The sequence below is a fragment of the Sarcophilus harrisii genome, chromosome 1 (genome assembly GCF_902635505.1).
Source record: "Sarcophilus harrisii chromosome 1, mSarHar1.11, whole genome shotgun sequence".
Taxonomy (NCBI): Eukaryota; Metazoa; Chordata; class Mammalia; order Dasyuromorphia; family Dasyuridae; genus Sarcophilus; species Sarcophilus harrisii.
Genome location: NC_045426.1, coordinates 665,757,694 through 665,773,161, shown reverse-complemented (window position 1 = coordinate 665,773,161; position 15,468 = coordinate 665,757,694). Strand labels below are relative to the sequence as shown.

The window sequence follows — 15,468 nt, the reverse complement described above, 5'->3', positions numbered from 1 at the left end:
TTTTTTAACCAAACCCCACTGGTTGACATCCCTCAGCTAACTGTAGAATTACTGATTGGTAGCACTATTGTAATGCTTGTGCCCCAGCCTAATTTTCATTGACACATATTCTTTATGATTTTTTTATTTAAAAAAATGTACTCTTCTCTAATATTGTTCTACTGCATTTATTGTGTTTTCTTGGAATAGGTGTGATTGTATTTGAAAAGAATACAAAGATTGTATAAGTAGTGTTAGCTGCTATCAGGAATCTATAATCTGGCTAGGGAAATGAAACATATATATATATATATATACACATAGAGAGAGAGAGAGAGAGAGAGAGAGATATGTAATAGGTATAATGCCAGGCTATTCAGTTCCCCAGATATCATGAGTCCATGTCTGATAAGTGCTGGTATAGTACTGTATATAGTATATATAGTACTTTATATTACTTTATATAGTATAGTATTTTATAGTACATAGTACTCCTGTTTCTGGGACAACTATGTATTATAAAATAAACAGGAGGATTTTAGTTCAGATCCTTCTTTGACACATATTGGCTGTGTGATTGGGAAAGTCACTTCACTTCTCAGAGCTCTGGGCCATCAAACACTAAATGGTTCTTTATCAAAGATTTTCCCAAATCAGAAATGTCTCAGTAAGAACCAAATAGTACAGAGCATTTTAAGTGAGCATTTATTTCCATCTGTGGGAATTTACAGGCAGCAAAGAGCAGTGGGGTATTTTTTCTGCTATACATCATGATACCTTTAGGCAACATGATTACATACTTTTTTATCATAAAGGGTTCCAGAAACGAAATCATCCAACAAACAGTTGTATTATACCTCTATAATGTATAATGTATGTAAGTCTGAAGACTGAGCAGACTTCAGATCTGCCTTATCATTTAATATGGTTATTATTCTGTAGAATGATTCATAATGGAATGAATTACAAGTTTTAAAATTAACATTTTATTTTAAGCAGAAAACCTTTTTTTCAGACCTTTGTTGTTGAATGTTGAATCTTTTTTTAAGTTGTGAGTATTTATTCCCTTGCCTTAATAAAAATAGCAGAGTGAACATAATTAGATCTGAGATGAATCTTGGTAGATTGCTTTTTGTGGGGCAATTGTTCCAATCGGCAATCATCAGCCAGCTTTTATTCTATGATACTATAGAAAAAATATAGGAGGATTGGTGTGTATGTATGTCAGAGGTGCTGTAGCTGATGACTTTGGGCCAGTGATAGGGAGCTGCAGAGGTTGGGTCCAACTGAGTTCTCTCTTCGGCTTACAAATGTCCATCCACAATCATCACTGTAACATTTATGATCAAATGACACCCAGTCACTCTTTTCTATCTTCTGCTCAGTAGGAAAGCAGGGATTAGAACCATGGCATTCCAGATAACGATAGAAGATAAGAGCTGGGAGGCTTCTCAGAGATCCAGTCCATTATCCTTCATTTAAAGAAGTGGAAGGCCTAAGAACAGGAAATGACTTGCCTAACATCACATAGTAAGTTAATGGCAGTCAGGACTAAAACCTAGACTCTAAGGCCATTGTGTTTTCTTCTGTAGTAAGTTGCTGTTTGAAAGATTAATTATCCTAAAACTGGGAAATTGAGCCAACCCTAAATTCCTGATCTGATTCCATCCCAGTGATGTAGTTCTTATATTGCGTTATAGTTGCCTTCCTCCCAATAGTCTCTTGATTTTGGTTTTTTCCCTTTATATCTCTGTTCAGACAGATTTTCCCATGTTTCTCTGAATTCCTCATATTTGTTTCTAACTATTTTAATATGAATAATCATATTCCTTGTTGAGTATGATAGTTTTTTCAGCCATTCCTTCAACTGATCTATGTCTACTTTTACTCCAGTCATTTGCTTCCACAGTGTTGCTGTAAAATACTTACTAGAATTATATCTCTAGGGATTTCAGAAGGATCATTGGGTCAAAAGGACATTAACTGTATCTTGAGAGGATGGAGGGAAATAGAACTTCCCAAAACTCTACTTCCCTTAGCTTAATTCAGAATTCACTCCTTATAAGCTGAATTCCTTGTAAGCTGATTTGGTACCCCAAAACTAAATTTTTCATCATTTCTAATGCCTGCTTTGAAGAACTGAACATGTTAAGCTCTAGATGTGGACTAGCCTTACAATCTTGTACAAAGAGTTAGGGCTCTATAGGGGAAAAGACGTGTTTGGAGTTGGTATACCAGTTGAGACAATTACCTCTTTTAAAAAACAAAAACAAAAAAATTTCTTTACGAAAGTAACTCAGTTTGGAGTCAGTTTTTCTTAGATAGTAAATGTCTATTTCTGGTAGCTTTTGGATAAAATTTGTCAAGAAAAATTCCCAGGTCCTTGCTTCTTAGAAAAACTTTGTTTTATTAGAGTACCAAAAAGTTATGATTTTATTTTTAATTCCACAAGTATTTATTGAGGGCCTATTATTGTGTGGGGAGGTAGAATAGCAATAAAGGATAGTTTGGTTGGTCCGTACAGTATAGAAGACTAGAAATTTGTACTCGGGACTTCCAGCCCAGTGTTCTATCTGTTGTGCCGCCAGTTTCCTCAGTGCATCTGGGCATCTAGAATATTATTATGCAGAGGTGATAATTTTATCAAATCCATTGGATAGTAAGAGATCATCAAGAGAATGTTAAGGGAGATGTAGCAAACTCACATTGGATTGGATATGGATGGTGTCAAGTTGGAGAAGGGGTAGGCTGGGGAGAATAGAAAGGCGTCTTAGGAAAACACAGAAAGGAAAGAGCATGAGGATTGAGAAAAGGAACTTGGGTTTGTTAGTATCTTCCCTGCCCTTCCCAAAAGACTGAGCTCATTTAGGCTCAGGTGGCCTAAGCAGAATTGCTTTGCTTTCCCTTCACTTGTACAGTGAGCTATCCCTCTCCCCCAAATCTTTGGGCTATAGGGCTCTCTCTATCTGTCCCACCTCCTTTACCTAATTCTATCTGGACAGATTTTTTTCTGCCATTACTTTTTTTTGGGAGGCAGAAAGTTTAATGAGGTTTGAGCAAACAACCTGCAACAGGGTCATTTCCTGGAGGGTGGATTTTATTTATTTAATCCACAGGTTAAAGGGCTGGGTGTCTTACAAGCCAGACTGGAGAGAAGAGAATGTGGCCTTCCCAAATGTGCTGGCTCCCTTGGCTGCCTGTAGCTAGAGCTAATTAAAAAGGAGGGCCTGGGGAAGTGTCGGGATGAGGCACTTTCTCTCCTGCTTGCCCCAGTTTGAGGCTAGAATGACCAAACCTGGTGGAAAGCTGCCCATTCTGTTACCCCCAGACTCCAGCATGACTGAGACTGGGCTCCTCTTCATGTTCTCAGACTACTCCAGTGCCAGACTGAAGTGGAAAAGCTACAAGCCCAGACATGTGTCCTCCTCCCCTCACCACCTGCTTTACTATCATTGCTATCATGTTGGTCTTTGAAACCATATGCAACTCACTGACCTAAAAGTGAGATGAAATCATCTGTTACTTTCTCCCTAGAAATAAACTTTGCCATGAGGGTTTCTGCCTCATGATATCTTAGTTTGGGGAGAGATGTTAAGAGATTATTTCCAACTTCTTCTTCAATGAGAATTGCTTCTAAACATTCTTTTTTGTTGTTGTTGTTGCAAATCTAGCCCACTAGATTGTAAAGCTTCTAAATAAGGATTAATCCTTTAAATAAGGATTGATTGTGTCATTCATGCTTAACAGTGTCCAATATGCAGTACTTAAATTTTAATTAAACTAACAAGTATTTATTTTATTTTTCCAACCAACAAGCCTCTTCTCTCCTCCTTTCTACACTAGAGTGGGCTTCATATCATTTTGGGGCCCAGAAATTTCCTTCCTGAAATCTAAAGTCTCTCACCTTGCCCTCTTATTTCTGTGCATTCTCTCAGGCCACATTTTAATCTGGATACCTAGGACTGACCTTATCTCAGGCCCTCAGGTTGGTGGTGTTGTTGATCCAAATGTGCCAGAAGGAGGTAAGAAGATTGGAAAGGGTAATGACTTTGAAATCGGAGGATCTGGTTGCATATTCAGCTTCTGATTACTGGCTGTAAGATACTGCCAAGTCACTCATGTCCCTTGAGCTGGGCCTCAGTTTCCTCATGTTTAAAATGAGCATGTTGGAGTAGAAGGCCAATGAGAACTTTCAGCTATAGTCCTGTGAATGTGTGGATACTCTGTACCAATCCAAATCGATCTTCTCCCAGCCTTTGGATGACAGTGAATTGTCATTGATGATCAGAGAAATAAGCATCTCTCCTCATCTCAACTCTTGCTACAGCTCACCCTTGTTCTTATCTCATGTTGCCTGGACTATGAATTTGTCCTCTTGCTTCTATTTTCTCTCTTCTCCAATTCTTCCTTCATTTGTCTATAAAAGTAATATTATTAATGAACAGGTCAGATCACCCACCTTGAGTGGTTTCCTATTACCTGTAGCATAAAATCTGAACTTCTGGCAAAACTGGCCCTCAACAATTATATATATTTATATAAAATTTTTTTTAATTGACTTGTCTTCCATGGCAGTCATTTCCTATCCATTTGATTTAAGATTGAGCCTTTTTAAAAATAAACAATAATTAAGCAAAACCATTTAAAACCTTGTTTGCTGCAGGTTGCTGAAGGTTTTCATCCTTCCTTTTCTCACCTCTGTACATTGACTGAGACTATTAGCCATAACTTGGGGAGCATTCTTGTGTGTATATATCTTTTTTTTGGCGAAGGCAATTGGAGTAAAGTGACTTGCTCAGGGTCACACATCCAGGAAGTATTATGTGTAAGGTCACATTTGAACTTGGGTCCTTCTGACTTCAGGGCTGATGCTCTATCCACTGCGCCACCTAGCTGCCCTTGTATGTTTCTTTTTTATCCCCGAAAATCCAGCTCGAGTACTACTTGCTCCTATTTGAAGCTTTTCTTAATTCCTTTACTGAAACTGATCTTTCCCTTCTTTTTAAAGTATTTTAAAGGTAATGATAATGACAACAGTGATAACAAAAACTAGTGTTTATATAACATTTTGCATTTTAAGGTTTAATATGTTATTTCACTTGATCTTCAAAACAGTCTTTCCAGATAGGTAACTGTTATTTCCATTTTGCAAATGAGGAAATAGATGCAGACAGAAGTTAATTGAGTTGGCCAAGATGGCATGGATTTTGACTCTGGTCTTTCTGATTTGAACTCTGCTTTATCCTTTGTCACCTACCTCTTTTAAATCTTGCTCTCATCTTTCTTGCATTCTGCTTCCTTATTTGCAGTCCTTTCTCCATTAGACTATGAACTCCTTGTGCACAGGGACTGTTATTTCCTGTCCTTGTATTCCAGGCACTGTTTTATATATATATATATAATCTTCTACTTTGATGACAGAGTAATCTTTGTCATCATCATTATCATCTTCCACCCCTCTAATAAAATTCCCCTGTTGAATAAAACCTTCAGATGAACTCTTTTGCTCTCTGAAATATAGTATAAAATCATGAGCTTAGCATTTAAGATCATCCAAATATTGACTCAGTTTTATTTCATACAACTTATTAATCCCTTATATGGATTCTGTTATAGCCAAATTGCGCGACTTTTAGCTCTCATTCTAGTCTTGTGTTCTATTAATATTTGCTTCTGTTAAAACCCCATTAAGCTGTTTCTCATTGAATTACCCTGGCCTGGACTATATTTCTCTTTTATAGTTTTATCTTTTGAAGCCCCTACTTTCTCTTTCATGCCTCAAGTGTCACCTCTCTCAGGAAGCTCCTGTTGATTCTCTGGGGACTAGGGGGAGCAATTGTGCCTTACAGTGGTAGGTGATTAGCAAATGATGGTTGAATTGAATTTCTCCACCTCTGCTTTGGAAAGTGATCTCTCCCTCCTTAAATTTCTCATGCATTTTGCTTAGGCCTCTCTTTCTTATCTCACTCTCTCCCATGTTCTAGTTACTTTTGTATGTATTTTCTTTTAGAATTTATATAATTTATATAATCTAAAGTTCTTTGGGACCAAGAATCTTGCACATGGTAAATGTTTGTATTGGGAGAATTAAGTTTAATTCACTTCCCAGCAATTCATCTGAAATTTCAGTCAAAATGACTGGGAACAGAGAGGAAAATAGGAGGAAAGATACCTGTTCAGAGAAGTATTTCTTTTCTCCAAAAATCATTTACATTGCTATATCTACTCAGATCTTATTCTTTATGTTTTAAGAAATATTCAGAGCAGGTATCCTTTTTGGGTAGGAAGATTTTGGAGTGAATCGGACCCTGGATTCAATTCCTGGCTCTTACATTGTCTCTGTTTAACCTTGGGGCAAGCCTTCTAGGCCCCATTTTTTAGGGGCCTTTTTCAGACTTCAAAAAAGATTCTATGAAAGTAAACAGACTCCCTCCAAAAGAAAATGTATTCTTAATCTATACAGTGAACTGTCTAGACTAGAGAAAGAATACTTTTGAATATAACCACGTTTCTTCTGTAAGCTAATGCTGCAGAGTGGGAAGCCAGTTTGTCAACTTTATTGATCCTAGCTACCTACCATCTCTTCGAAAACAAAACTCAAGTGCTCTGTTATCCTAGAGCAGCTACTTTTCCTGTGCCTGCACTCTTGAAAGGAGGCATTTTGTACCCAGACAAAGCTCTGCTCAATTCAGACCCCTAACTGCGTCTGATCTTGAGCACCTTGGCTTCTCCCCATGGCCCAGCCTTGCCCTCAAACGGCTGTGTATACATTTGGCACAGGGCCTCCTCTTGACTTCCTCTGGCAGGCTGCTGTAGGACTCATAGTTATGACTCCCCTGAGATCACTTCCTCCCTGAGAACAATGGAGGTATTTGTACACCTGCCTCTGAGGAAGCCAAGGCCAGAGCTGCTTAGCTTCCAGGCCTTATGGTCTTCCTTGGCTGGTTTTGGGTCAGAGTTGCTAGAAGCAGCCATTTGGATTTCCCCTCTTCTGACCTGTTGCTCTCCTAGGGCCAGACTGGTTTGTTCTGGTCCCACTGGTCATCCTGTGGTGGTTTCCCAGTAGAAGGTGTTTTAAAGACTAGTGTGCGGGATGGGGGTGGAGGGGGTGGGGGTTATTAGTAGTGTCCTGCTATCTTCCCTGGGGAAAAGACTGACTTACTTTCTTTCCTCTCTGTTCTCTATCAGTACTCTTCCCTAGAAGTATAAGAATAAGGAGTATAAGAATAAGAATTGGGAGACCAGGTCAATTCTTTTGCTTTGTCCACATGGATGGAACATTGACTTTGAGAGAAGTAGAATCTTAATGCTCAAAGTGGCCTGAGACATCCTATAGTTCAATTCCCTCATTTTATTGATATGAAAAAAGTGTGACCAAGGTTGGGGTTTGTCACATTATAATTTAATCAGATCTGGGATTAGAATTAAGGTCTCCTGATCCCCCAGCCCTTGCTTTACATAATATATTTCCTTATCAGAATATATCCTTTACATAATATATTGCCTTATCAGAAAGCAAAAAAAAGAGAGGAAATATAAGGCACATGACATTTTGTGTCTAAAATTCAGCAGGTAAGTGCATTGCCAGCTGTCTTGCCTTTGGGGGAAGTTGAAGGGGTGGCATCCTGCAGTAGAGGCATTGAGGAGGTCTGAGGAAATAAATCTCGGGTGTTAGGTGGGGGTCTCTTGCCCTCAACAGCATTCTTTCCTGTTGTTTGTTCCTACCCCAAAGCTACCTCCTGTCCTCAAAGCTAAATTCATTTTCTTCTCTGGCCTCCTCCAAGATTTGTTAGGTATATGATTCTTAACAGTTAACACTACTTTGTAATTTATCTCATGGTCTGTTTTGTATTAACCAGTAGTATATTGTCCCTTTACAGTTAGCTCCTATAGGGCAATAATCGCATCTTTTCCCCTTATTTCATTAAATAGTTGTTAGATTAATTAATTTTATGAAATGATTTTGATTTTATTGACCTTAGTCTAGAATTTTCTCGGAGGAAAAAAAATTGGTATTTCTAGTTTTGTGATGATTTGAATTTGTAGGATAAAAGACCCAACATACTGGATTTAGTGTCAGACTAAGATTTAGAACTAAGATTTAGCTGAACTAGAATTTGAACCCTGGATTTCCAGATCTGGAGCTCTTTCTGTTTCCCTGCATCTGTTATTACTTGTTTGTTTTAGCAACTAGTTATTGTAAAGAAAGCACTTTATAAAGCAAAATGTACTATAAAAATGTGTGTAGTTATTGATGACATTGTCATTAGTAATAGAATCATTAGTCTGTTTCCTAATTTTTTTTTTTTTTTTTTTTTTTTTTTTGGGAAGCTGGGAGCCAAAGGATCTAAGCTGGAAGGAACCTTCCCACAGAATGCCTTCTCCACCAAAGAGCGACCTACAGGCAACAAAGATGAGAGCCACACTAGGACTTTGGAAACCACTAACATTTCAGTAGCTGGGAGCTTGTGGGTGACGTTTTCCCCTTCACCCCACCCACCGCCTCTGCCTTGGGCCGCAATGGTGTATTGATCACAAGAAGAACCACGCTTTGTCCTTGAGTTTCGGCGGATTGGGGTTTTGTATGGCAGCAGCGTAACCGTGGAGAGGCCAGGGTATCACAAACTTATGGATTTTGACAAGAGAGGAGGGAAAGGGGAGACAGAGGAAGGCAAAAGAATGGCCAAGACAGGGGGGGGAAGGAACACCCATGGCTGTCGGAATTCGGGGACCAACTCGGGAGTCTTAATGGTGGGCCCAAATTTCCGGGTTGGAAAGAAGATTGGATGTGGCAATTTCGGGGAGCTCCGACTAGGTGAGAATGTTTTTACTGTTTCGCATGCCTAAACCACTAGACTCTAATGTCTAGAGAGCACAAGTGTGGTTCATTGACAAAGCCTTTTTTGGGGCAGAACAGAATGTACTGTAGTTCTTCCCCCTGTTCCACTTGTAAAGTACTATTGCCTATTCCCCCACACCCTCACCCCAGAAAAAAGTGATCTTGGGGTCTTAGAGAAGTGAAAATCAGCTCTGTGTGACATGTATATTGGGGATCATTTGCTTAGATAGGGTTCTGGCCTAGTTCTCTTCGTTCATCACTGATAAAGAGTGTCATTGCCGAGATCATGGGTACCACAACTTTCAAGCAGAATAATGAAGGAAGGAACTGTTTCCCCTTCTAGTTCCATGTTCTATTCCAACTTGTTCCTTTGGACAAATAGTTAGGGAAGAGGGTAAGCAACTGGAGATCTGATCACTTACAAATGTTGAGGCTATTTTTAAAGGAGGTTATAGAATACACCTAATGATGACACCCCAGCCCCTTTGCATACACTCTCTTCTCTCCTCCCCCTTACACACTTTCCTGCTATATTATTAATTGCTATATTATTAATTTCATTAACCCATCATTAATTGTTCTTGTAGAGATATTTGAAGATGAAAAAGACCTTGGAAGTATACAAAGTGTTATTTTCAATGTTACAGTATTTTTTTTGTGTGTGTGTGTGTGTGTGTGTGTGTGTGTGTGTGTGTGTGTGTGTGTTTATTTTAACTAATGGCAGATGGTTCAGTGGATAGAATGCCTGATTTGAAGTCAAGAAGACCTCAGTTCAAATTTTGCCTCAGATACTTAATGGCTGTATGGCCTTGGGCAACTCACTTTACACACAGTTGGCCTCATTTGTAAAGTGAGCTGGAGAAGGAAATGGCAAAAATCATTCCAGTATCCTTGTTAGGAAAATCCCCAGAATATCAGGAGTCAAACTCAACTAAAAACAACTTAACAGCAACACCAGCAACAATTTTTATGTATCATTTCTCCACTGCTACCTTCTTAACAGACCCCAAACAGAACAAAGGACAGATGTTAGCTCTGCTTCTACTGAATCTTAGACTCATTGTACTCTGTTAATCCAATTCGTGCATTTACAAGAGCTGGTGGGGTCTGTGGTATACCAGGACAGCTTGCATATTTTCCTTCCTGCTTCCTCTTTTTTCCTGTTCCCTCCTCGTTTCTCTCTCCCTTCCCATCTTTTTTTCTGATATCTTTTTCTCCCATTTCTCAGTAAGTTGAAAAATTAAATATAATTAAACAAGTATAAAATTGCAAATTTTCAGATTGAAAATCTGTCATTCATAGGACCATAGATATAAAAAGAGATTAAAAAGCTATCAGTTCAATTCCTTCATATTTCCAATGAGGAAACTGAGGTTTACAGTGATGCTGAATTATCAAAAAAAGTAAAAATCATGTTCATGTTTAGGAAAGCAGGGAAGTTCATAATCCTTGAAAATAACTTTTAAAAAGTCATATTTTTCCCCAGTTCCCCCATGTAAAGATAGTTTTTTTTTTTATGTTTTCTTTTTTCTTTACCACCTCCCTCCCTGAGATAGTAAGCAATTTGATATAGCTTATAGTTGTTCAGTCTTGTGAAACATATCACCATGTTAGTTCTATTGTAAAAGAAGATTGCAGACCCACAGGAAAAATAAACCATGAAAAAAAAATGTAGAAAATGAAAATATGTATTTATCTGCATTCAGACTTAGTTCTTTCTTTGGAGGAACAAAGAATTTTTCAAAATGAGTCCTTTGAAATTGTCTTAGATCATTATATTGCTGAGAAGAGCAAACTGATCATTGTACACTCTTGCTCTTACTGTGCACAGTGTTCTCCTGGTTCTATTAACTTCACTCGGCATCAGTTCATGTAAGTCTTTCCTGGCTTTTCTAAAATCTGCCTGATCATCATTTCTTTCTTTTTTTTGAGAGACATTTGGGGTATATGTGACTCATCTAGGATCACACAGCTAGTAAGTGTCAAGTGTCTGAGGTCGGACTTGAACTCAGGTCCTCCTAACTACAGGGCTGGTGCTGTATCTACTGTGCCATTTAGGTGACAACCCCTCCCCCCCATCATTTCTTACAACATAGCAATATTCCATTATAATCATATGCCACAACTTGTTTAGCCATTTTCCACTTAATGGGCATCCCCTCAATTTCCAACTTTTTGCTATTACAAAAAAAGAGCTGCTATTAATATTTTTGTACATATAGGCCCTTCTCCCCCCCCCCCCCCGCCTTTTTTTTTTTTTTTTTTTTTTTTGATGTCTTTGGGATATAGACCTACAGTGGTATTGCTGGATTAAAGGGTACATACAGTTTTATAGCCCTTTGGTCAAAGTTCCAGTTATCTTCCCAGAATGATTTGTTCAGTTCACAGTTCTACTTAAATGGTGCCTTAATGTCTAGGGAAAAGTTGCAAATTCTTGGTTCTCTAATAATAAATTTTTAAAGTTCAGTTTGTTATTCAATAAGTTACAAAAAGATACCCACAAGCTCATGTCATCATCTAGCTCCTTGGATTCTTTTTTGCTTCCTTTTTCTTCACCTAGGCAGGAGTAGCTGTGTTAGCCAGAACAGCATCTCCAACAGAGGAGCGCTAGTTGCTGGTATAAATTCACCAACTCTTACATTTCATAGGAAATTTCCAAAACACTGGACAGTGCCTTTGCTAATAAATCAGGCCAGAAGAGCTCAACATTTACAACTCCTATTCTAATGAGTTCATTAATTTATCGAATGTGACAGTGATCTCAAATCATTGTAAAAAATGAGGTTAGAATAGATGCAGATTGGCTCTGCTCCTAAGAGGACTATTGTACAGACTGAACAAGTAGCAACTACTGCTTGTAGTGATATTAGTGACCGAATGCAGGTTTTAGTCCCTCAAAATTTTAAAGGGAGGACCAAATATCTTAGAGACAGTTTTCAGGAAGACTTTAATTCCTTAGAATCTTTGGGGTAGGGGTTGTTCTAAGTAAGGAGCGAATCTTCATTTTACAAAAAAATTCATAATAGGATAACTTAAAATTCCAGCTAATTTTCCCTGGAGCATATAAAGCATATAATTTTGAAAGGCTGATGGAGAGCAGCTAGGTGGCGCAGTAGATAGAGCACCGGCCCTGAAGTCGAGGATCAAATCTAGCCCTAGCCTCAGACACTTCCTAGCTGTGTGACCCTGGGCAAGTCACTTAACCCCAATTGCCTCAGCAAAAAAAAGAAAGACTGATGGGTTGTGATGTGCATTGGTGGAGTATACCCACATAAATTAAAATTTATGTTCAGCTTTTCCTAGAGTTGTGTCTGTTCCATATCATGAGATTAATAATTAATAATTATTAAACTTATTAAACTCATGATATGAAAATTATTAATAATTAATAATAATGTTTTATATTTGTAAGTATTTTTTACAGGTTTTGGAGGATGTTCTCAACAGTGATGTCAGTTGAGGGTCCTTAATGGTAGAAATATGAATTTGAGCCCCTGGAAGTCTAGAGGTAGAACTCTGATCTGTCCAGAAGTAAATCCATTTGCTTTAACAATACTTTCTGCACGTGCTGCTACCCTAGCCAATAGCTGCTTGGCCAACCAGTACAAAGCTTTAAAAATTCACCTTTGCAAAACCTTGTTTCAAGTGTTTTTCCCTCTCTTTCCCCCTCTTCCCCAAGATAGCAAGCAATCCAATATAAATTAAACATAGCAATTCTTTTAAATATTCCCATATTCATCATATTATGCAAGAAAAACCAGACCAAAAGGAGAAAAAACACAAAAGAACAACAAAAAAGTGAAAATATTATTCTGTGAACCACATTAAGACTCAAGTCTTTCCGAAAGCGGATGGCTCTTTCCATCACAAGTCTATTGGAAGTGCCTTGAATCACCTTATTGTTGAAGAGTCATTTAGTAGATTATTAGTTCAGGGAAGGTTTGCTGTGCAGCTTTCTACTGATGGGTTCAGAAGAGAGTTCTGGAAAGTTTCACCAAAATTTTAGGTTCTTAAAAACTGGTGGCCTTGACTCTGCATTTACATAGACCAAGGATGGGGAACATCTAGGCTGTAAAAAACCAACAAAATCATTTGGTCTGGCCCCTACCAAGATAACTGAAGACAATGATGAGCTGAAGATTAAGTACAACAATCTCCCACTGTTTGAGTTTTTAAGTTGATAATTTTGTAGGGTCCACGAATGATATTATAATATCTAAATGGCTGTTGGCAGAAAAAAGATTCCTCATCCCTGATGATAAGAGTAAGCCAAGGGCCAGTTGTCTTTTAAACTAGCCCTGATTTCTGTAGTTTGGATATGTCTGGAGCCACTGTCTTACACAAGAAAGGCCATAGTAGCAGTCTGTCTGTACTCTTCATGATCAGAAAGGCAATGTGGCATAGTCTCAGGAGAATTGGATTCAAAATTCTGTGTGACTTATTTCATCAGCTATAAAATGAGGATAATTAATGTTTGAACCACTTGCCAAAGTGTTGCCACTTGTTTTGAGAAAGACCTTTGTAAACCCTTTGTTATAGAAATAACAATATCATTAATAATATATTGATGGATATTTTTTTTAACGTTGATTGGTATTGCTCTGTGCTATATACTGGAGATAAATGCCAAGAAAGGCAAAAAAAAGACAGCCCCTGTTCTTGAGGAGCTCATGATATGAAGCATACCTCCTATTTCTATTTTACAGTTATCATAAAACATTAAGTTTCTTCATGGTGCAGAATGCAGCCTCATTGCTAGAGCTTCAGTAAGGCCTGACTTGTGTCCTAATGGAGATTTATTCTAGTAAGAGGGTTAGATACAAACTCACATTACCATACTATATGGGATGGCAGAAAAAGAGTTATAAAACAAAATGCTCTGGGAAGTCTTGGGAAAGAGCTTTAGCAACTGGGGATCACAGAAAAATGTTTTCTTTGCAACAGCTCTCAGAGGTGACAGCATTTTTATTCCCATTTTACAGATGAGGAAACTGCAGAGGTGTGACTTGCCAATAAAAAAACTACTCAGCTGTTTTGTAACAAATGCTTGTAAAGCATAGGATAATACAGAAATATGAGTTGTTGAAATTCACTTTGACCCTTTGAAAGACATTCAATGAGTAATAACAAAGGATGGTGGTCATCTCAAGGGGGGGGGTAAAAGTCACACTTTTTTTTTTTAATAACTTGTGTGAATAATTTTTAATAACTTGTGTGAACACAAGGAGCAAATTTGACCTCATAGGTACTGAGACTTGATAGGCTAAAAGACCTATCGCTGGAACATGACTCTGGAAGACTATACCTTACGAAGAAACAGGATAGGTAAAAGGGAAGTAAAGTAGCATCGCATCTCAAGAAGATAGATTTGTGAGCTGGAATCCAGGAACCAAAGGAGGAGGTGCTTTTTGTTTGAAAATGAGACGAATTATATCATTGAAATATACTAGAGACCACCTTAGATAGAAAAAGGAAACAGATGAAAAGAGAATGGGTTATGTGTCTGATACAGAGGCATGATACAATAATAGTACAAGATTTCAGTTGTCTGAAAATCTACTGGGATGCTTTCTCCTAAAAGCAGAATAGGTAATTTTTTTTGACTGTCCTTAATGATAATCTCAGCTAACAAAAATTTTCATCAACAGGTTGGAAACTAATAAAATGAGATAGGATGGAAACCTTAGTGGCACATGAGCACTTCACATTAGAATTTGTGATTGAAGAGAAGGAAGCTGGGCTTAGTCTGACATGCACTCTGGCTTCTAGGAAAGCAGACTTCAGAGAATGTAAAGAAAAGACCCATAAACTGAAAATCATTAAGGGAAGTTAACCCACCAATCAATTCAACATTCAGCAAGTATTATAAAACAATCCCTACTTGCATGGAGCTTACTATGGGAAAGATAAGAGACAGACAGAAGCACAGATATACATAGTAGTAACATACTAGGAAAATGGAGCTGGAGGGATAAGAAGAGGCTCATTAGAATATTGAATATTGAAAGAAAGGAATTGTGTGAGGCACAAGGAAGGAAGGATTGCATTCCAATGCATGTTAGATGGCCCATACAAAGACATGGAGATGGGCGCCATGGGGGGCAGGGGAAGAGCACTTTGGCTAGATCACAACAGTATGGGAGAGGAAGTAGAGTACTTTAAACACTAATCAGAAGAGTGTGTATTTGGCTATAGAGATAAGAGGGAGCTACTAGAATTGGTTGACTATGGGGGTCACATGGTAAGATTTGTGTTTAAGGAAAATACTTTGGCAGAATAAAGTACAGTGTGCAGAGTGGATTGTAGAGACCTAAAGTGGGGAAACCCATTAGGGGGCTGTGTACCTAGGAACATTGGTAATAATTGATCATGTATTGTGAGGAATCTAGCATTATGCCAGAGTTGCCAACCTGGGAAGTTGGAATGATAGTGATAACTTTGATAGAAATAAGAAAATTTGGAAAGGGAAGTTGTAGGGTTGAGTTTGGGATATATTGTAAGACGGCTCTACTATTTCCAACTTGGAAATGTCCTGATTGGTTGATTTGGGATTGAAGCTCAAGTGGATAGTAGGCATTCAAAAATAAAATTCTGAAATCACAAAGAAAATTCCAGTGAGAAACAAAAGTGCAAAATTTCCAAAGAAACAG

At 38.1% G+C, this 15,468-nt stretch overlaps 1 protein-coding gene and 1 long non-coding RNA gene across 6 annotated transcripts in view; one reads left to right on the top strand and one right to left on the bottom strand.

The window, feature by feature from the left end:
* The window catches only part of CSNK1G2 (casein kinase 1 gamma 2), a 78,643-nt gene that overhangs the window by 35,486 nt on the left and 27,689 nt on the right, over nucleotides 1-15,468 (top strand). For 3 of the 4 annotated variants that reach the window (XM_031948126.1, XM_031948123.1, XM_031948124.1), the window contains exon 2: nucleotides 8,311-8,794. In XM_031948126.1, the coding sequence (XP_031803986.1) occupies nucleotides 8,608-8,794 (187 nt within the window). In that variant the 5' untranslated portion in view covers nucleotides 8,311-8,607. Of the gene's footprint in view, nucleotides 1-964; nucleotides 1,510-8,310; nucleotides 8,795-15,468 lie in introns of those variants that run through there. The other variant, XM_031948125.1, reaches the window with a different exon arrangement.
* Nucleotides 1-15,468, bottom strand: part of LOC116420791 — a 36,939-nt gene that overhangs the window by 8,749 nt on the left and 12,722 nt on the right. Inside the window, exon 3 of one of the 2 annotated variants that reach the window (XR_004231238.1) lies at nucleotides 3,947-4,396. The exons of the other annotated variant lie outside the window; for it this stretch is intronic. This is a non-coding gene — a long non-coding RNA (uncharacterized LOC116420791). The remainder of the gene's footprint in view (nucleotides 1-3,946; nucleotides 4,397-15,468) is intronic. 2 annotated transcript variants of the gene reach the window in all.